Raw genomic sequence first — 21,027 nt, forward strand, 5'->3', positions numbered from 1 at the left:
TGGGTCAATTGGAGGGGCACCGGCTGAGCTGGGCTGGCAGCAGGCTGTGGGTTGGGATTGAGGGGCACCCACAGGGGTGGGGGGCAAGGCTGGGCCTGATGGAACATTTTGATTAGCTGCAGTTGAGATGGCATCGGGGGGGGGGGGCGCAGGGAGCAGGTTGCAACAGGAAGCGGAGCTGGGTCCTGAACCACCCCCCATCCCTCAGCAGCTGAGGCCATTGTCCCAACACCACTGATCAGCTGAGTGGGGTCCTGGTGCCCGTGTCACAACCGCCTCACTGTGGGGCAGAGCTCACAGCTGAGAACTAGAGGCCTCGAGTTCTCGCTGCAGCCCAGCCCCCCGCCCTGCGGCCAGTGCCCCCTGGCCCATTCCCCTGCCTCTGATTGTGAAATCAGGCTTTGCAGGTCCCACACGTCCCTGGCAGCTGAAGGCAGAGCCTTTCCAATCCCCCCAGCCCTGGGGCTACGTGCCCATGGCTCCTTGTAGCCTTCCCCTGCCCGGCGGCCAGCCCACCCCAGGAGACAGACAGCCCGTCCTGCGCTCAGCTTCCAACTCTTTATTGTTTCCATATGAAAAATAGGACCAACTCCTGCTCCCAGTGTCCTGGCACGGCCCCGCAGCCTGTATGGGAGCCCAGCTGCCTCACCATCCCCCATCTCCCCCTTCCGCTCCGAACTGCCCCCGAAAGCTTCCTGCCCCTGGCTGCCCAGCTCTGCCCCGAAGCAGTGAAGACAACCCCCACCCTGGGATCGGGTCTGGGACCCCTGCAGCACTGGGCAGTTGTACCCGTTTATGGTGGCTCAGTGCCCATCCTGCAGGGGCAGACTGGTACAAGAGCCCTTCGTACTGGAGTAAGTGCCGCCGTGCCAGGCGCTGCACTGGGATAACTCTAGCCCCCGCGCTGACACGGCTTTACTGGGCCCAGCTACGCTCGGGGGAAGTCAGAGATCACGCCATGCTGCTCTGGAAAGCTCCCCCCTGCCCCAAACAAACAAAGAGGACGTGTTCGGGTTAGGTCCTCCCCCGCCGGGACTCCAGTGCGGGGCACTGCAGCCCCCACCCGGACTAGGGGGTGACGGCCGGTGCCGTGGAGCGCTCGGGGCTTGGCTGCAGGGGAGGCGCAAGGTGGTTTATGGGAGGAAGAGCAGGGTGTGGAGACAGATGCTGGGGGGGGTGTGACGGACACAGGGGGATGGGGAGGGTTCAGATGGCAGCCCCCCGAGCCAGCCAATCCCCCGCCTTGGGGCCGGATAGGAGCCCGCGCTCCCTAGAGGGGACAGGCCCCGTGCCCCATTCCCCAACCCCCTGAGCCAGCCAATCCCCCGCCTTGGGGCCGGATAGGAGCCCGCACGCCCTAGAGGGGACAGGCCCCGTGCCCCATTCCCCAACCCCCTGAGCCAGCCAATCCCCCGCCTTGGGGCCGGAGAGGAGCCCGCGCTCCCTAGAGGGGACAGGCCCCGTGCCCCATTCCCCAACCCCCTGAGCCAGCCAATCCCCCGCCTTGGGGCCGGATAGGAGCCCGCACGCCCTAGAGGGGACAGGCCCCGTGCCCCATTCCCCAGCCCCCTGAGCCAGCCAATCCCCCGCCTTGGGGCCGGAGAGGAGCCCGCGCTCCCTAGAGGGGACAGGCCCCGTGCCCCATTCCCCAACCCCCCGAGCCAGCCAATCCCCCGCCTTGGGGCCGGAGAGGAGCCCGCGCTCCCTAGAGGGGACAGGCCCCGTGCCCCATTCCCCAACCCCCTGAGCCAGCCAATCCCCCGCCTTGGGGCTGGATAGGAGCCCGCGCTCCCTAGAGGGGACAGGCCCCGTGCCCCATTCCCCAGCCAATCCCCCGCCTTGGGGCCGGAGAGGAGCTGGTGCCCTCTCGTCCCGTCAATGTCCTTCCAGTCCCATTCTTGCTCGACTTCCTGCCAGGTGGCGCCTGCTGTCCCAGTGCCCGGAGCTGACGGGAGAGGGCTCGGTGGCGGAAGAGGGGGGCATTCTGCTGCAGCCCCAGCTCTCCCCACGGGGGCCGGAGAGCTCCTGGGGCGGTGCCAGAGCCCCCAGGCCGCGGCGCTAGAGCTCGCCGCGGGCATGCCGGATGTAGTGTTCGTGCAGGCCGGCCTCCTGGGCAAAGCTCTCGCCGCACTCCGTGCAGGAGTAGGGGCGGGAGGGCAGCAGCTCCAGGGGGCGCTGGTGGGAGGCCTGGTGGCGGCGGAGGTTGGAGAGCTGGCGGAAGCTCTTGCCGCAGTCGGGGCACTGGTGGGGCAGGCTGCGGCCGGCGGCGTGACCCAGCCGGTGGCGCTGGTAGTTGGCCAGCTGGCCGAAGCGGCGGCCGCAGTCGGGGCACTCGAAGGCGGGGCGCAGGCAGTCGGGGCAGTCGGGGGGCGGGGCGGGGGCATGCCCGCGCTGGTGGCAGATGAGGGCGCGGGAGCTCTCGAAGGGCTTGCTGCAGATGAAGCAGACGAAGAGGGCGTCGCGCAGATTCTCCTGCACAAAGTCCTCGGGGTGCTCCCGCTTCATGTGCCGCTCCTTGAACTTCTCGTCCGGGAAGGTGATCAGGCAGTGGAAGCACTGGTTGGAACCCAGGCGATCTGGGGGAAAAGGGGCGGAGGGAGAGCTCAAGGCTCCAGCCTGGGCTGACCCCCACCCCCAACTCCCTGCCCAGCCTGGCCTCCCCACACCACCTCCCCCTACTGCCGGGATCCCTAACTCCATCTGAGCTGCATACCCCGGTGGTGGGGAGGGGGAACGGGGCTGCCCTCCCCGAGAGAAGGGCTGGGAGTCCTGGCACTGGGGGGATCTGGAAGCCGGGGTGCAGTTCCCCAAGGGAAGGGCCGGGAGCCCCAGTGCTGTGGCATTTAAAGCCCTAGAGAGCAGACACAGGGAACAGCCGTGACCACCCCTGGTACTTACAGACGGGGCTGTTGCTGGAAGAGGCCTTAACCTTCCCCTCGGGGCTGGGCCGGGCGGGTTCGTCCTCAATGCAGATGGGCTCTGGGTCGGAGCTGGGGCACCGTGTCCGGGCCGGGGCAGCCTCCTGCTTGGCAGGGAGCGCAGGCCGCACTGGGATCTCCTGCGGGAGCGGCTCAGCCAGGGGACGCTTCTCTGCTGTGACTTCAGACATCTTGTCTCTGCCAGGCGAGGGGCGAGTTGTGTCAGAGCACCTGGCTCAGCCACCCCCCGGCTCAGCCAGCCCCATATCCCGCCCCCCTCCAGCTCAGACCCACGGGCCCATCTAGGCCCCTATCCAGCCCCCTCCCTGCTGCCCCAGATCGGCCACGGTTTCTTCCACTCTAGGTTTCTTTGCCCCTCACCATGAAGCACCTCAGCTTCCCATAGGGCCCCTCATGCAGAGTCTCGGCCCCGCACTCCACCCGCCCCATTTCCTCCCATCGCTCCCCCCAAGGAGCCCCCTCTTGTCCAACCCTCTCTCCTTGCAGCCACCAGCTGTCCCCCCCATGCAGGCTCCCCCACTCCCTACATACCCCAAAAGCTCCCCATATAAAGCCACTACTGCCCGTGGACTCCTCCCCCCAGGCCCACCTTCCCCATGGAGGCCCCCCCACAGATCCTTCTCCCCCCCCACAAATCCTTCTCCCCCCCTCCTCCCATGGAGTCTTCTCTCTCTAAATCCTTCCCCTCTCATGGAGCCCTTCGCCACCTTCAGACAGATCCCCCAACCCAACACAAGGCTGCCTCTCCCCATGGCCCCTTTCCCCCGACCCTCATATGCAGCCTCCCAACCCTCCCCTCACAAAGCCAGAACCCCATAGACCCCTCCCCTCACAGACCCCCTCAGCCAGCCCTCCCCCAGGGACCCCTCCTAGCCACCCCCAATGGAGACCCCCCTCAGCTACCCCTCCCCCCATGGACCCCTCAGCCACCCCTCCCCCCACAGACCCAGGGACCCCTCCCAGCCACCCCCATGGAGACCCCCCTCAGCTACCCCTCCCCCCATGGACCCCTCAGCCACCCCTCCCCCCACAGACCCAGGGACCCCTCCTAGCCACCCCCAATGGAGACCCCCCTCAGCTACCCCTCCCCCCACAGACCCAGGGACCCCTCCCAGCCACCCCCATGGAGACCACCCCTCCCCCCATGGACCCTTCCCAGCCACCCCTCCCCCACGGACCCCTCACCCCTCTCTCTCTCTCTCTCTCTCCTCCCTCGCCTGCTTCGCCTTCCTGTTTCCGATGCCCACCCAGCCAGGACCCCCCCGTATCCGGTGGGGCTGCCCCTGCCCGCGCCTGACCTAAACTACCGGCCCCCGGGCCTGCTCCCTTCCCTTCCCTTCCCCTCTTACCCGCTTCTGGGCTCCCTCCCCCAGCCCCGCCCCCGGAGAGGAGTAGTTTTGATCAGGCATCCAACAGGGCACCCAAAAGACGGGGGGACGCGGGGTCCTTCTGTCCCCAGCGTCGCGCTACTGCGGCAGGCGCATGCGCGTTGGGAAAGGCGCGTGGCGAAGTGGACTGTGCATGCGCGACATACATCGTGTGCCTCAGGGTCCGACGGTGCGCATGCGTATAGATTCCGCTCAATGCGTCGCGGCAACGATCCTACGACGAAAGGTCTGCGCATGCGTAATAGTTGGGAGGGGGCGGCCGCTAGAATGACGCGCATGCGCAGACCGCGGGGGAGCTTCCCCAATGAGGGGAGGGTGACAATTAAGGGGCAGGAGGCGACCCACCATGATATCCCAGGGTGCACCGGGGCAGGGAGAGGCCTCGTTCCTAGCGAGCACAAGGGGATCCACCGCCCCCAAATTCCCATGATGCACCGGGACGTGGAGAGCCCCATATTCCCAGCATGCACTGGGGCCGGGAGAGCCCTAAGTTCCCAGAATGCACTGGGGCATGGAGACCCCCAACTTCCCAGGGATGAGTGGGGTGTCCAGCACCTGAAATCCCCACGGTGCACCGGGGAGTGGAGCACCCCAAATTCCCAACATGCACTGGGGTCTGCAGAGCCCCAAATTCCCATGATGCACCGGGGCGTGGAGAGCCCCATATTCCCAGCATGCACTGGGGCCGGGAGAGCCCCAAGTTCCCAGCATGCACTGGGGTGTTCAGAGCCCCAAATTCTCAGGGGGGCACCAGAGGGTTCAGAGCCCCAATTCCCAGGGGGCAATGGGGTATCCAGTGCCGTGCTGCAGGGTGGAGGTCAGCAAGGGTGCCCCCTTTCCTCTCCCAGGCTGGGCTGGCCCCCGGGGGGCGCTGCGCTGTCAGCTGTGCCCCAGCCAGCAGCCGCGCTTTCATCGTCAGAGTTTTCCATCAACACAGAGCCAAGGTCCTGTCCGGGTCTCCATTTTATTTCTGATTGAAGGAAAACAGACAAGAAAGAACTAATACAAAGTCTGCGCTGCGGAGGGCCCAGTGTGAGTGACTCTGGCTATAACATCAGCCCCCTGGAGCTCAGTAGGTCACCCCCTAGACGGGCAGGTGGCACCTTATTCTCACAAGTGCAGTACAAGGAAAGAGCCATGCAATGCCCTAGCTGTATAACCACACTCCTCTAATGCAGCAGCAACCCCTGTGCCACACAGCCTCCCTGGCTGTATCTCAGCGCCGGGGGAGGGATCCCTATATAAACAGCCCCCACACAACAGCCCAGAGGTGGCTGCATCTCAGCGCTGGGGGAGGACACACTCTACAAACAGCCCCTCCCCCTACTCCTTGGCATAGGCTCGGCGCAGCATCCGCTCTGCGTCCTCCGTCATCTCTGCCAGGGCCTGCGTCAGCACCCTGTAGGTGGCCTCCAGGGAGATCTCGGGCTGCCCCTCGGCCCCGCGGCCCCAGTAGGGCACCAAGCTCCACATTCGGGAGGAGAAGGGCACTGGCTTCGTGATCTGCTTCAGCACCTGCTCCGGGTCTGGCCGCTTGACCCAGGGGCTCCGGATCTCGGCCTGGAGCAGCCCGGCCGGCTTCCCTGTGGCTTTGGCCACCTGGGCCAAGGACTCCTCGTCCAGGCTCAGCTGGATGGAGAAAGCTGAGACTGTGTCGATGAGGCTGGTGGCCACATCCGGGCCAGGTTTCTCTGCCCAGTACAGGCAGCTCTTCAGGGTCTTGCCCCAGACGTCCTTCATCAGCGCCTTGCTCTTCCTCCTCACCAGGCGGCCCAAGGCCACGGGGATGGCCTTCTCCAGGGCCTCCCTCTTCAAAGCTGGGGCGTCGCTCTCCAGGGCCGCCCGGAGGGCCGGCAGGTCGTAGGCCTCGCGGAGAAGGCTGGAGACGAGGAAGACCCTTGGGGAGCCCACGCCGTCCTTCTGGAGGGCATCCACGCAGCTGCTCCGGATCTCCTCCACGGGGCCGGGCTCGGGGCCGGGCTGGGCGTCCACGTCCACCTTGGTCCTGACGAAGAAGAACCGCTTCCCGGCCGCGCTGACGGCCCGGGCGAGCCGGCTCTGGGCGTGGCGGTAGCGCTCCGAGGCCGTCAGCAGGAAGAAGTCGTAATGGGACAGATCCAGCCGTCCCACGTCCTCCTCCGTCAACCCCACTCCCGGCAAGTCCCACAGATACAGGCCAGGCACGGTAGGGTGGGCGTAAGCCGTGGCTTTCTGGGTGGTGGCCGTCACCCCCGTGGGTGCTGCCTCTGGCTCCCCGCAGCCCACCCCCCTCAGAGCGTTCACCAGTGCCGACTTGCCCGAGCCGGCCTCCCCCAGCACCGCCACGTCCAGCCGGATCTGCGAGGGCTCCTCCAGTGCCGAGCGGATGATGGCAGGCACCTCTGCCAGCCCCCCTGTGGCGCAGGCCTGGTACAGCTCCTGGATCTTCCTCGGGCTCACGGCCCTCAGGTCCTCCAGCTCCCCGTCGTGGGCCCTGCACAGAGAGGACGGGATGGGGGGGGATTGGAGCCCCTCTGCTGTGCTTTGGGTAGAGAGGAAGCTTGTACCTGGTGTTACTGGAACCCAGGACACTTGGGGTCTGGTCCCAGCTCAGCCACAGACTCCCTGTGAGTCACTGCCTCTCTCTGGGCCTCAGTTTCCCCACCTGTATAATGTGGGAGAAGGAGCTTTCTTTTGTCTATGCAGAATGGAAGCTCCACCCCTTAGAGGATGTGGGGCAGGGACTGGGGCTTGGGCAGCGCCCCACAACGGAGCCCCTGATCTCGGGCGGGGGCTATGCAGCGCCCGGCACAGTGCAGCACTTAGTGTGATGGGGCCAGTGTGGAAGTTTTACTGCAGTTTCTGTTAAAAAGCTGATTTTTCAAAGTGCTGTAAAATTCCCCCCACTCCCCTCCCAGAGCCAGAACCCAGGAGTCCTGGCTCCCACCCTCCCTGCTCTGACTCCCCTCCCAGAGCCGGGGAGAGAACCCAGGAGTCCTGGCTCCTAGCCCCGCCCCGCTCACCTCTTCAGCTGGATGAGCTCCTCCTCCAGCTTGTCCTGGAACTGGTTGAACTGGTGCCTGTCCGTCTCCAGGGCCGAGACCAGGAAAACCCTGGTGGTGTCCAGCCCGTTCCGGGCCAGCGCCTCGGCCACCCCGTTCCGGGCCAGCGCCAGCGCCTCGGCCGAGCTGTAGCAGGCCCGGAACCGCCGCTTGGCCGTGTGCAAGTCCAGGTCCACCTTGGTGCGCACCACGTAGTAGGGCTTCCGCGTCTGCTGGAAGGCCTTGAGGAGCTGCAGGAGGGGATCTGCCGGGCTTCCCTCGGCCACCACCAGCACCAGGCAGCCGAACCTCCCCAGGTCCCCCAGCCGCTTGGTGTAGTCGCCTGGCTTCTCCGGCTCCTGGAAGCCCGGGAGATCCCACAGCGCCAGGTTGGGGAAGCTGGGGTGGGGGTAGCCGGCCGGCTGCCCCGGGGGCTCTGGCGCCTGCTGGAAGAAGGCCTGGGGGTCGTCCAGGCCGGGGCGTTCTCCCAGCAGGGCGTGGATCAGCGTGGTGACCCCGGCGCCCCGGCGGCCCACCACAGCCACGTCGGCCTTCAGGGCGTTGACCGAGTCCACCAGGGCCTGGAGGCGGGTGGCGGCCGTGCCGGGGTCCTGGGCTTCGTAGCGGGTCCGCAGCTCCCGGAGGAAAGCGTCGTCCAAGCTCGCCGGGGCGGCCATGGCCACAGCTGCGAGGGGAAGAAAGCTGGAGTCAGGACCCCGGGTTCTCTCACAGCTCTGGGAGGGGAGTGGGGTCTAGTGGTTAGAGTGGGGGGGGGGGCCTGGGAGCCAGGACTCCTGGGTTCTCTCCCCAGCTCTGGGAGGGGAGTGGGGGTCTAGTGGTTAGAGTGGGGGGGGCCTGGGAGCCAGGACTCCTGGGTTCTCTCCCCAGCTCTGGGAGGGGAGTGGGGTCTAGTGGTTAGAGTGGGGGTGCTGGGAGCCAGGACTCCTGGGTTCTCTCCCCAGCTCTGGGAGGGGAGTGGGGTCTAGTGGTTAGAGTGGGGGGGGGCCTGGGAGCCAGGACTCCTGGGTTCTCTCCCCAGCTCTGGGAGGGGAGTGGGGTCTAGTGGTTAGAGTGCAGGTGCTGGGAGCCAGGACTCCTGGGTTCTCTCCCCAGCTCTGGGAGGGGAGTGGGGTCTAGTGGTTAGAGTGGGGGGGGGCTGGGAGCCAGGACTCCTGGGTTCTCTCCCCAGCTCTGGGAGGGGAGTGGGGTCTAGTGGTTAGAGTGCAGGTGCTGGGAGCCAGAACTCCTGGGTTCTCTCCCCAGCTCTGGGAGGGGAGTGGGGTCTAGTGGTTAGAGTGGGGGTGCTGGGAGCCAGGACTCCTGGGTTCTCTCCCCAGCTCTGGGAGGGGAGTGGGGTCTAGTGGTTAGAGTGGGGGTGCTGGGAGCCAGGACTCCTGGATTCTGGGGGAGCAGGGAGCCTGGGTTCTCTGGGGGTGCTGGATTCTGTGGGGGGGCAGGGAGCCAGGATGCCTGGGTTCTCTGGGGGGGCTGGTGGTTGGGGGGGCTAGGAGCCAGGACGCCTGGGTTCTCGGAGGGGGCTGGTGGTTGGGAAGGGGGGGCTGGGTTCTCTGGGGGAGCCAGGACGCCTGGGTTCTCGCGGGGGGGCAGCCGCTCACCCGCAGTGTTTCTTTCTCTCCCGGCCGCTGGCTCCAGGCCGAGTGACAGCGGGGCCGGGAAACAGAAACCGACGCGGCGGCTCCTCCCCGCGGGGGCCGGGCCGGAGGGGGAGGAACCGGGAGAGACGCCGGCGGAGCCGTGAGTGCGGGAGGGAGCGTTCGTGTGACCCCCCCCCGATCCGCCCTATGCGCCCCCCGATCCACCCCGCTGCGCCCCCACCGCCCCGTTCCCTGCACCCCCCATCTTCCCCTGCCCCGTGCACCCCCTATCCATCCCGCTGCGCCCCCACCGCCCCGTTCCCTGCACCCCCGATCCATCCCGCTGCGCCCCCACCGCCCCGTTCCCTGCACCCCCGATCCATCCCGCTGCGCCCCCACCGCCCCGTTCCCTGCACCCCCCATCTTCCCCTGCCCCGTGCACCCCCGATCCATCCCGCTGCGCCCCCACCGCCCCGTTCCCTGCACCCCCGATCCATCCCGCTGCGCCCCCACCGCCCCGTTCCCTGCACCCCCCATCTTCCCCTGCCCCGTGCACCCCCGATCCATCCCGCTGCACCCCCTCTGGGCGCCCCGTGCAACCCCTTCCCCCTACACCCCCCATCCTCCACCCGCCACGTGCACCCCCCGATCCGCCCCCTGGGCCCCTCTGTCCACCCATCCCTCTGGACCCCCTTCTGTCTGCCTTGTGCACCCCCTGGTCTGTCCCCCTGCATCCCAAGCCCCCTGCGCCCCTTGTATCCGCACCGTGCACCCCCACTCCACCCCCTGCATTCCCTGATCCACCCCCTGCACCCTCCTCTGTCCGCATGCACCCCCCTCTGTCCCCCTGCCCCGATCCATCCCTTTGCACCCCCTGTACCCCCTTCTTTCTGCCCCATGAATCCCCGATCCATCCCCTGTAACCCCCTCTCTTCACTCTGTGCACCCCCAATCTATCCCCCTGCACCCCCAATCCATCCCCTGTAACCCCCTCTCTTCACTCTGTGCACCCCCAATCCATCCCCCTGCACCCCCAATCCATCCCCTGTAACCCTCTCTCTTCACTCTGTGCACCCCCAATCCATCCCCCTGCACCCCCAATCCATCCCCTGTAACCCCCTCTCTTCACTCTGTGCACCCCCAATCCATCCCCCTGCACGCTCTCTTTCTTTCTGTCCCGTGCACCCCCCCGCGGTTTGTCCGTCCCTGTGCACACCTCTCCATCTGGTTCAAGAGGGGGGCTGGGGTATTGGGGTGGGGTGGGGCAGGGGCAGGAGGGGGTGGGATATCAGCGGTTGGGGGTAGGCTCAGGGGGTGTCGGGGGAGGGGACAGACCCCCGGAGCCGCCCCCCGAGACAATCACGTCTCCTTCTGTCTCCGCAGCACCCAGATGAGCGACGCCTCAGGCCCCGAAATGCCCCTGCAGCCCCCGGCGGACGCCTCGCCGGGCTCCCCGGACCGGGGCGACGTCTCGGTCGTGATCGTGGGGGCGCCGGGCTGCGGCAAGTCGGCCCTGCTCAACGCCGCGCGGGGCCTGGCGGAGGGTGACGCCCGCGCGGCCCCGCTGGGGGCTCCGGCTAGCTCCGGGGGGCCTGTGCTGTACCCCGATCCGGCCCGGCCCAACCTGCTGCTCTGGGAGCTGGCCCTGACGGAGGGCGAGGGGCCGGCGCGCTGGCTGGCCGAGGGGGACGTGGTGCTCCTGGCCACCGACGGGCTTTTCGGTGCCAGCCACGCCCGCCTGGCCCAGGAGGCCCGCGGCGCCGGCAAGACGGTGCATTTCGCCCGCACCAAGGCCGACCTGGACCTGCACACCCTCCGGCGGCTCCTGGGCGAGCGCTACGACCGGGCCCGGGCCCTCGACGCCCTCCGGGCCGCCTGCGTCCAGTCCCTGGCGGCCCACGGCCTCGGGGAGCCCCCGCCCGTCGTCTTCCTCGTCTCCGGCCACGAGCCCCAGGAGCTGGACGGGCCCCTGCTGCGCCAGGCTCTGGTGGGAGACGTCAGGGTGTACGAGAGGTGCGGCTTGTTTATTGTAGGGTCTCTTGGGTGGGCCGCTGTTGTGGGGATGCTCGGGAGAGAGAGGGCTGGTTTGTTATTGTAGGGTCTCTTGGGGAGACGACGGGGGTTGTTGCTGGGGGAAGGGCCTCAGGTGGGATGACATTGTAGGTCTCTTTGGAGGGCTGCATACGATGCTTCGTTATTGTAGGGTCTCTTGGTGGGTTCTTTTTATAGGGTCTCAGGTAGTTTGTTATTTTAGGGTCTCCCAGAGCCCCCAACACCCAGCCAGTCGCCCCCCCATGTCTCCCCCTCACCAGTCCCCCCCCCACTCCTCATCCCGTGTCTCCCCTGCTCTGCGTCCCCCCCACTCCAGCCCCCTGGCCCATACTCCCTGGTCCTTACGCTGTTCAGTCCCCACCTTCCAGTGCCCCCCAGCATTTCATGCCCCCTCTAATCCCCCCCCAGTGCTCCCCATTGTCTTATGCCCCCGGTGCCCCCCATGCGCCCTCTGGCACCTCACGCCCCCATGCCCCCATTGTCTCACGCCCCCTGTGCCCGCAGGGTGCTGCGCCCGGCGCTCTCCGGCTTTGAGCAGATCAGCGAGCGGGAGGTGGCCGAGATCCAGGAGGCCTACGAGCTGGGCGGCCTGGCGGAGGTGGTGACCCGGGTCCAGTGCAGCCTGGAGACCCTCTGGAACGCCCGGCTGGATGTGGCCGTCACCGGGGAGTCGGGGGCCGGCAAGTCCACCTTCGTCAACGCCCTGCGAGGCCTGAGCGACGAGGCCGAGGGGGCGGCCCAGACCGGCGTGACCGAGACCACGGCCCAGCCCACGGCCTACCCCTACCCCGGCTACCCCAACGTGACGCTGTGGGACCTGCCGGGCATCGGCACGCCCAGCTTCCGGGCCGACCGCTACCTCGAGGCCGTGGATTTCACTCGCTATGACTTCTTCATCATCCTGGCCTCGGAGCGGTTCAAGGAGAACCACGTCCGCCTGGCCCGGGCCATCGTGGAGCAAGGGAAACGCTTCTACTTCGTGCGCGCCAAGGTGGACAACGACCTGGAGGCCACGCGGAGGAGGAAGGACCCGCCCGAGGAAGAGGAGGTGCTGGAGGAGATCAGGAGGGACTGCCGGGAACGGCTGGGCCAGGCCGGGCTGGGCGACACCAAGGTCTTCCTCCTCAGCAGCTTCGAGCTCGAGAAATACGACTTCCAGGCCTTCGAGGAGACCTTGGAGCGAGAGCTGCCGGGGCACAAGCGTCACGCCTTCCTCCTCTCCCTGCCGAACCTCTCGCGGGCCATCATCGAGAGGAAGCGGCAGCTGCTGCACCAGGAGGTCTGGAAGGTGGCCTTGCTCTCCAGCCTGGTGGCCGCCGTGCCCTTGCCGGGTCTGGCCTTCACCTGCGACGTCTCCATCCTGCTGAGGAAGCTGGCCGCCTACCGGCAGGATTTCGGGCTGGACGCGGCCTCCCTGGCCCGGCTGGCGGAGAGGGCCGGGAAGCCGCTGGAGGCGCTGCGGGCCGAGGTGCGCAGCGTGCTCGGGCGCGGCATCAACAAGGAGGTGGTGATCGGGCTGCTGGGGAAGGCCACCGGCGGGGGCTTGGTGGTGGTCAACTTCTTCTTCCACCGGATCCCCATCTACGGGGCGCTGGCCTCCGGGGGCATCTCCTTCCACACCACCTACTCCATGCTCAGCCAGTGCCTGGAGGAGCTGGCGGCCGACTCCCAGCGGGTCCTCGTCAAGGCCTTCGACAGCGAGGTCTGAGGGGGCTTCCAGCCACGGGAGGGGATCCCCTCCCGCAGCGAAGGCAGAACGGCCGTGTTATTGTAGGGTCTCCCGGGTGGGTGGGGGCCGCGTGCATTGCTTGGTTATTGTAGGGTCTCCTGAAAGGGGCCTGCACTCCCTGTCCTCTCCCGAAATCTCTGCCCCCCCACCCCGTATGCCCATGGCTACCGTCTCAGCACAGCCACCCTCATAGCAATCCCCCTGCTGAGGCAATTGGCCGTAGCTCCACTGCAGTCGATGGGGGCAGATCCCCAGCGGGCCCCGATGCCCCAGCGCAGCGCTAGGGGGGCGCTGTGCTGCAGGGGGCAGGATGGGGGCTCTCCCTGGCAGTCAGTGCCGGCCCCGATGCCCCAGCGCGGCGCTAGGGGGCGCTGTGCTGCAGGGGGCAGGATGGGGGCTCTCCCTGGCAGTCAGTGCCGGCCCCGATGCCCCAGCGCGGCGCTAGGGGGCGCTGTGCTGCAGGGGGCAGGATGGGGGCTCTCCCTGGCAGTCAGTGCCGGCCCCGATGCCCCAGCGCGGCGCTAGGGGGCGCTGTGCTGCAGGGGGCAGGATGGGGGCTCTCCCTGGCAGTCAGTGCCGGCCCCGATGCCCCAGCGCGGCGCTAGGGGGCGCTGTGCTGCAGGGGGCAGGATGGGGGCTCTCCCTGGCAGTCAGTGCCGGCCCCGATGCCCCAGCGCGGCGCTAGGGGGCGCTGTGCTGCAGGGGGCAGGATGGGGGCTCTCCTTGGCAGTCAGTGCCGGCCCCGATGCCCCAGCGCGGCGCTAGGGGGCGCTGTGCTGCAGGGGGCAGGATGGGGGCTCTCCCTGGCAGTCAGTGCCGGCCCCGATGCCCCAGCGCGGCGCTAGGGGGCGCTGTGCTGCAGGGGATAGGGTTGGGGGGCGATTCTCCTTGCAGTTCTCCCCCCACAGCCCCCGAAGTCCCCGAGGTCGCTAACACAGACCCTGTCCCGCCCCTGCCCCACGGCGGCTCCGGCTCATGCAGGGATCTTGGCGTGACGCAGGCCCACGGACGAGGCCTCTCTCAGTCCGCGGGTGGGTCTGAGCTGGCTTGTGGGGCTTGGGTCCAGCCCTGTTCCCTGGCTTTTGGGGGGCAGCACTGAAATGCAGGGGGGCCTGTTCTGCAGGGGGCCCCTGACGGTCCTCGAAAGGGGCAACGTGTGTGTGTGTGGGGGGGGGGGGTCCTTCCACAGCTCTGCCCGTATGGGTTTGTACAGCACCTAGCGCTACCGTAACGCACCTAATAAATAGCAATCGCGATGTACCACACCCAGTGCTACCGTAATGCACCTAATACAGTGATTTTCAAACTTTTTTTCTGGCGACCCAGCTGAAGAAAACTGTTGATGCCCACGACCCAACGGAGCTGGAGTGAGGGGCTTGGGGGGGCGGTGGGAGACGCTCAGGGCTGGGGCAGGGGTGCAGATGTGAGGGCTGCGGGGTGGGGGCAGGAATGAGGTGCTCGGGGTGGGGAGGGGGTCAGGGCTCTGGGCTGGGGCCAGGGATGAGGGGCTTGGGGTGCAGGAAGGGGTTTGGGGGGCTCAGGGCTGGGGCAGGGGGTTGGGGCACGGGCTTACCTCGGGCGGCTCCCGGTCAGCGGCACAACTGGGGTGCAGAGGCAGCTTCCTGCCTGTCCTGGCAGCACGATCTGCGCTGCTCCTCGGAAGTGGCCAGCGGCAGCCCGGCTCCTAGGCGGAGGCACACAAGCAGCTCGGCGCGGCTCTCGCCCACAGGCACCGCCCCCCCCCCCCCCGCTTCCATTGGCCGGGAGTGCGGAGCCGGTGCTCGGGGTGGGGGCAGCACATGGAGCCCCGTCCCCTCCCCCCCCCCCGCCTAGGAGCTGCTCCCGGGGCGCAGCGCGGTGTCAGGACAGCTAGGGACTCGCCTGCCTTGGCCGGGACTTTTAACGGCCCCGTCTGCGGTGCTGACCGGAGCCGCCGCGGCCCAGGGCTGGGTCACGAGCTGCAGTTTGAAAGCCACTGACCTAATAAATAGCCACTGTGATGTACCGCACCCAGCACTACCATAATGCACCTAATAAATAGCAATTGTGATGTACCGCACCCAGCACTACCGTAATGCACCTAATAAATAGCCACTGTGATGTACCGCACCCAGCACTACCGTAATGCACCTAATAAATAGCAATCGTGATGTACCGCACCCAGCACTACCATAATGCACTTAATAAATAGCAATCGTGATGTACCGCACCCAGCGCTACCACAATGCACCTAATAAATAGCAATCGTGATGTACCGCACCCAGCACTACCGTAATGCACCTAATAAATAGCAATCGTGATGTACCGCACCCAGCGCTACCATAATGCACCTAATAAATAGCAATCGTGATGTACCGGACCCAGCCCTACCATAATGCACCTAATAAATAGCAATCGTGATGTACCGCACCCAGCCCTACCATAATGCACCTAATAAATAGTGACTGTGATGTACCGCACCCAGCACTACCGTAATGCACCTAATAAATAGCCACTGTGATGTACCGCACCCAGCCCTACCATAATGCACCTAATAAATAGCAATCGTGATGTACCGCACCCAGCACTACCATAATGCACCTAATAAATAGCAATCGTGATATACCACACCTAGTGCTACCGTAATACACCTAATAAATAGTGACTGTGATGTACCGCACCCAGCACTACCATAATGCACCTAATAAATAGATGCTGTACATCACAACTGCTAGCACAATGGGTCCTGCCTGGGCCTGGACTGGAGCTGCTGGGTGCTACCGTAATGCACCTAATAGGTAGCTATGGGAATGCGTGCCCTCTGCCTGCGTAGGGGCTGGATCCTCAGCCCCAGACACACAGTCTGGTGCCCGGTTCCTGTGTGTAAGATAAAGGTCACGTCACGGAGAATCCCCCTACCCCGGTATCTCTGCCTGATTCTTCAGCCAGGACTCCTGGGTTCTCTCTGAGCGAGGAGCCAGGGCTGGTGGTTAGAGCAGGGGGGGCTGGGAGCCAGGACTCCTGGGTTCTCTCCCCGGCCCTGGGAGGGGAGGCTGGTGGTTAGAGCAGGGGGGGCTGGGAGCCAGGACTCCTGGGTTCTCTCCCTGGCTCTGGGAGGGGAGGCTGGTGGTTAGAGCAGGGGGGGCTGGGAGCCAGGACTCCTGGGTTCTCTCCCCGGCTCGGGGAGGGGAGTGGGGGCTGGTGGGTTAGAGCAGGGGGGCTGGGAGCCAGGACTCCTGGGTTCTCTCCCCGGCTCTGGGAGGGGAGTGGGGGCTGGTGGGTTAGAGCAGGGGGGCTGGGAGCCAGGACTCCTGGGTTCTCTCCCCGGCTCGGGGAGGAGGAGGAGGAAACAGTCACTTGCAATAAAGAGCCACATAATTGTGCCTCAATAAACTGACCTTCCCTGAGACTCAGGCTATTTTTAGGCTGCTCTTTCCTGCGGGGGGAGGGGGTGGTTCCCACACATCTGCCTGCCAAATTACACTCTGCCCCACATCACCTTCCCTGCCCCACTGAGCCACCCCCCCCCCAGTGCCCCCTAGCACTGGTCCTGAAGGCCAGGGGAGAGCCCCCCACTCTGCTCCCTGCAGCACAACGCCCCTGAGGGGATTGAAACCAAGGCCCCGATCCTGCTCTGGTTCCTGCTGCACCAGTCTGCCCAGATTCTTGGCATCACCTGCTGCGGTGCCCCGGGCCCTTCTCGCCTGGCACCACCGGGACGCTGCTGCGGGTTTGACGTGGCATGAGGGGTCGGGGACAGTGTGTCCCAGCAGCAACCTCCTGCCTCTGGGTGCTCAGCCAGGCCCTGTTCCCCAGCCAAGCCCCCCTGCTCTAACCACTGGCCCCCACTCCCCTCCCAGAGCCAAGGAGAGAACCCAGGAGTCCTGGCTCCCAGCGCCCCCTGCTCTAACCACTAGCCCCCACTCCCCTCCCAGAGCCGGGGGATGGAACCCTCCATGGCATTGGCCCAGGCTGCCAGCAGCTCCCCAACAGGGGCAGTTATGGGCCTCACCCAGGGTACAGCAGGGAAAGGGTTAAACACGCCTAGGACCCAGGTTCTGGGGCTGCCTGATATAGGATCTGGGTATAGTGGTTAGGGAGGGGGCTGGGAGCCAGGACTCCTGGGTTCGCTCCCCAGCTCAGGGAGGGGGAGTAATGGGTTGGAGTTGGAGGACTCGATGGCCAGGCCTGGAGAATGACTGGGGGCACCGAGCTGTGGGACGGGGGAGGGCTGGAATCCTGGGGGCTGCGGGTCGGGACTGAGGGGCACCGGCGGGGCCTGTGCTAATTCCTGTGGTACAGGCCCGTCGCCCTGGGCTTCAGGCCTCTTAATCTGCGGCTTCTGGATGACGCAGTCACTGCCTGTGGAACAAATCAGCCACGCAGCGAGGGGCAGCTGGTATGTCTCCGTTCACACCCAGCGCCACCGCCCAGCCCCCTGCTCTAACCACTAGACCCACTCCCCTCCCGGAGCCGGGGAGAGAACCCAGGAGTCCTGGCTCCCAGCCCCCCCACCAGACCCCAAGACCCCACTCCTCCAGTGATCTTCCCTACAGAAATACCCCAAGTGCTGCGAGCTTCCCCCCAGCAGTGCCGTCTACCTCCCGGGCCTGTGGCGGTCGGGTTCGATAGGGGACATTCCTGTGGTGGGGCCCGGAGATTGAATTGCACAGAGGGGGGTGGGGGGGGTGGAACAGGTAGAGCTGGTGCCCGGGAGTTTTCCAGCCAAGCCCAGCCCAGCCCGGGGCCGCCCCTGGGTCCGCCGGCCCGGCCCAGCCTATAACAACCCCGGGAGGCGGCCCCGGCCCCACAGCCGGCCTGAGCCTACGAGACAGGATGGGGGAGCTGCTGCGCCTGTGCGTGCTGGCTGCGCTGCTGGGCACAGGTGAGGGGGGGCGCACACCCCAGGGCACCCGGTCCCCAGCCCCACGGACACCCCGTAAGCTGCCCCAGGGACACCCCTGTCCCCAGCCCCCAGGGACACCCCTGTCCCCTGTCCCCAGCCCCCAGGGACACCCCTGTCCCCTGTACCCAGCCCCCACGGACACCCCTGTCCCCAGCCCCCAGGAACCCCTGTAACCTGCCCCCAAGAACCCCTGTCCCCAGCCCCAGGGACACCCCTGTAACCTGCCCCCAAGAACCTCTGTCCCCAGCCCCAGGGACACCCCTGTAACCTGCCCCCAAGAACCCCTGTCCCCAGCCCCCAGGGCACCCGGTCCCCAGCCCCACCGACACCCCGTAACCTGCCCCAGGGACACCCCTGTCCCCAGCCCCCAAGAACCCCTGTAACCTGCCCCCAGGACCTGCTGTTCCCAGCCCCCAGGGACACCCCAACCCACCCCCCTACTCAGTCCGTGCACCCCCAGGGCACCCCAGTACCCACTGTCAGATCACCATAGACACTCACTATCCCCATACACACAATCTGTCTAGCCCCACAGATACCTCCTCTGGCTACCGACTGCGGGGGGGGGGGGGGGGGGGGTGGAGCCTGTTGTCACTTCACCCAGTGAATTTTGGTTATTTAATGTCTAGGCCAGGGGTCGGCAACCCATGGCACAGGGGCCGAAGGCGGCGCGCGAGCTGGTTTTCAGTGGCACTCACACTGCCTGGGGCCTGGCCACCGGGCCGGGGGGCTCTGCATATTAATTTAAATTTAAATGAAGCTTCTTAAACATTTTAAAAATCTTATTTACTTTACAGACACCAATAGTTTAGTTCTGTATTACAGACGTATAGAAAGAGCCCTTCCAAAGCCGCTCACGGGTCGGACCGGCCGCGGCACCTTAAATCAGAGTGAATAACTGAAGACTCGGCCCAGCACTTCCGAAAGGCTGCTGACCCCTGGGCTAATAGATCCCCGGCTCTGGGAGGGGAGCAGGGTCTGGTGGTTAGAGCAGGGGGGCTGGGAGCCAGGACTCCTGGGTTCTCTCCCCGGCTCTGGGAGGGGAGCAGGGTCTGGTGGTTAGTGCAGGGAGGGCTGGGAGCCAGGACTCCTGGGTTCTCTCCCCGGCTCTGGGAGGGGAGCAGGGTCTGGTGGTTAGTGCAGGGAGGGCTGGGAGCCAGGACTCCTGGGTTCTCTCCCTGGCTCTGGGAGGGGCGTGGGGGCTGGTGGTTAGAGCAGGGGGGCTGGGAGCCAGGACTCCTGGGTTCTCTCCCCAGGTCTGGGAGGGGAGTGGGGGCTGGTGGTTAGAATGGAGGGAAGAGGGGGGCTGGGAGCCCGGACTCCTGGGTTCATCTGGGGCCATGGGCCGGGGAGAAGGTATGCAGCGATACAGGCTGAGCGAGTGATTTGTTCCCCTGGCTGCAGGGCCTCTGTGTCTCCACGGGGGTAGGACGGAATTTCCCGCACACAGGCAGGTTGCTGGGCCCGTGGGGCCGGTCGGGGGGGCAGGAGACGGGATGCCGGGTGAGATGGGCCCGTTGGAGGGGCTCTGACTGCGCTTCCCTCCCCTGTGCCCAGGGGGCGCCATCTCCTGCTATAACTGCACCAGCTCGGAAGGCTACAACTGCACCACGAACCAGGCCACCTGCACCAGCGCCGTCAACAGCTGCATCACCATCGCCCGCGACGAGGAGCAGGGTAGGGCCCGGCCGGCCTGTGGGGCTGGGGGAGTGGGGACAACAGTGCTGCGAGCATCCCCTGTGAGCAGTGCCCCGACGCTGCGAGCGTCCCCTGTGAGCAGTGCCCCCTGGAGCTGCGAACTTCCCCTGTCAGCAGTGCCCCCTGGTGCTGCGAGCTTCTCATCAGCAGTGCCCCAACGCTGCGAGCTTCCCCTGTCAGCAGTGCCCTGACGCTGTGAGCTTCCCATCAGCAGTGCCCCAATGCTGCGAGCTTCCCCTGTGAGCAGTGCCCCGATGCTGCGAGCGTCCCCTGTGAGCAGTGCCCCGACGCTGCGAGCTTCCCCTGTGAGCAGTGCCCCGACGCTGCGAGCTTCCCATCAGCAGTGCCCCGACGCTGCAAGCTCCCCCCCAGCAGTGCCCCCTGGAGCTGTGAGCTTCCCCTGTCAGCAGTGCCCCAATGTTACGAGCTTCCGCCCAGCAGTGCCCCCACCCCAAAGCCACAGGAAGACTGAGGGGGGTGCGGGTACAAACCCCACGTGTGTCCTAGCCTCTTGACTGCTCCATCCCAGGGAGATTCTCCCCACAAATCAAGGCTTGCACTATCCCTGTACGTACCCCTTGTCTCACCCCCGGTGCTGCCGTGTCCTTCCAGGGGACGAGGACAAGGAGAAGACGGTGTACGAGAAGAAATGCAACTCGGACGACCGGCTCTGCAACCAGTTCTATGGGCTGACGGCCGGCGCCTACCGTCTGCGCTGGAACTCAACATGCTGCCGGGCGGACAGCTGCAACTTGCCTGAGATCACCCGTAGGGACCCTCCTGGGTGGCGCCAGGACGCCTGGGTTCTCTCCCCGGCTCTGGGAGGGGAGTGGGGTCTAGTGGTTAGAGCTGGGGGGGCTGGGAGCCGGGACTCCTGGGTTCTCGCCCCGGCTCTGGGAGGGGAGTGGGGTCTAGTGGTTAGAGCAGGGGTGGGGGCCGGGAACCAGGATGCCTGGGTTCTCTCCGTGGCTCTGGGAGGGGAGTGGGGTCTAGTGGTTAGAGCAGGGGGGCTGTGAGCCAGGACTCCTGGGTTCTCTCCCTGGCTCTGGGAGGGGAGTGTGGTCTAGTGGTTAGAGCAGGGGGGGGCTGGGAGCCAGGACTCCTGGGTTCTCTCCCCGGCTCAGGGAGGGGAGTGGGGTCTGGTGGTTAGAGCAGGGGGGCTGGGACCTAGGACTCCTGGGTTCTCTCCGTGGGGGCTGGGAGCCAGGACTCCTGGGTCCCATCCCCAGCTCTGTCTCACCCCTTGTTGTGTCTCCTTCCCGCAGTGCAGCCCAGCTCTGGGGTGCCCAACGGGCTGCGCTGTCGCTCGTGCTTTGCCCGCGGCTCGGACGTCTGTGTGCCCACCGAGGTGCTGAACTGCACAGGCCTGCAGACCCGCTGCATCCAATTTGCTGCCACCGCCGGCCAAGGTACCGGGGGCCGGGCTCTGCTGGGGGGGGGGGGGTTGAGGTTCAGCCGCGTGTGTTGCGGGGGGAGCCCTTGTGCCTATGAGGAGTCATGCTGTGGGCCTGTTCCCATGGGGCAGAGGGGGCTGGTGCTCCAGGGGTGGATGGGAGGCTGTGGGGGGGCTGGTGCCCATGGGGCGTTAGGGGGCTGCATGGGGGGCTGGTGCCCATGGAGCAGTTGGGGGGCTGGTGCCCATGGGATGTTAGGGGGCTGTGTGGGGGGCTGGTGCCCATGGGGTGTTGGGGGGCTGCATGGGGGGCTGGTGCCCATGGGGT

General features: G+C 66.3%; 3 protein-coding genes across 5 annotated transcripts; 1 reads left to right on the forward strand and 2 right to left on the reverse strand.

Annotated features, from left to right (window-relative positions):
• Positions 1–1,316: 1,316 nt before the first annotated feature.
• LOC123351733 (zinc finger protein 576-like) lies at positions 1,317–4,532 on the reverse strand. Its single transcript, XM_044991318.1, has 3 exons — positions 4,474–4,532; positions 2,899–3,116; positions 1,317–2,576 (listed from the first exon to the last, which is right to left on the reverse strand). The coding sequence occupies exons 2-3, from the start codon at positions 3,107–3,109 to the stop codon at positions 2,059–2,061; spliced, it is 729 nt and encodes a 242-aa protein (XP_044847253.1). The 5' UTR covers positions 3,110–3,116; positions 4,474–4,532; the 3' UTR covers positions 1,317–2,058.
• A 742-nt stretch (positions 4,533–5,274) lies between these two features.
• On the reverse strand, positions 5,275–14,434 carry LOC123351730 (interferon-inducible GTPase 5-like). 2 transcript variants are annotated; one of them, XM_044991314.1, is made up of 3 exons: positions 14,297–14,434; positions 7,330–8,032; positions 5,275–6,800 (listed from the first exon to the last, which is right to left on the reverse strand). In XM_044991314.1, exons 2-3 carry the CDS (start codon positions 8,022–8,024, stop codon positions 5,651–5,653), a joined length of 1,845 nt encoding a protein of 614 aa, XP_044847249.1. In that variant the 5' UTR covers positions 8,025–8,032; positions 14,297–14,434; the 3' UTR covers positions 5,275–5,650. The 2 variants fall into 2 exon arrangements, with proteins under 2 accessions (XP_044847249.1, XP_044847248.1); XM_044991313.1 differs by lacking the exon at positions 14,297–14,434 and adding an exon at positions 8,964–9,012.
• Positions 8,975–20,033, forward strand: LOC123351732 (interferon-inducible GTPase 5-like). Of its 2 annotated transcripts, XM_044991316.1 has the most exons (4): positions 10,236–10,955; positions 11,499–12,462; positions 19,166–19,285; positions 19,919–20,033. In XM_044991316.1, the coding sequence occupies exons 1-4, from the start codon at positions 10,333–10,335 to the stop codon at positions 19,997–19,999; spliced, it is 1,788 nt and encodes a 595-aa protein (XP_044847251.1). In that variant the 5' UTR covers positions 10,236–10,332; the 3' UTR covers positions 20,000–20,033. The 2 variants fall into 2 exon arrangements, with proteins under 2 accessions (XP_044847250.1, XP_044847251.1); XM_044991315.1 differs by lacking the exons at positions 19,166–19,285; positions 19,919–20,033 and adding an exon at positions 8,975–9,102 and having other exon boundaries at positions 10,326–10,955; positions 11,499–14,082.
• Positions 20,034–21,027: the final 994 nt, after the last annotated feature.

Source organism: Mauremys mutica, chromosome 17 (genome assembly GCF_020497125.1).
Source record: "Mauremys mutica isolate MM-2020 ecotype Southern chromosome 17, ASM2049712v1, whole genome shotgun sequence".
Lineage (NCBI taxonomy): Eukaryota > Metazoa > Chordata > Testudines > Geoemydidae > Mauremys > Mauremys mutica.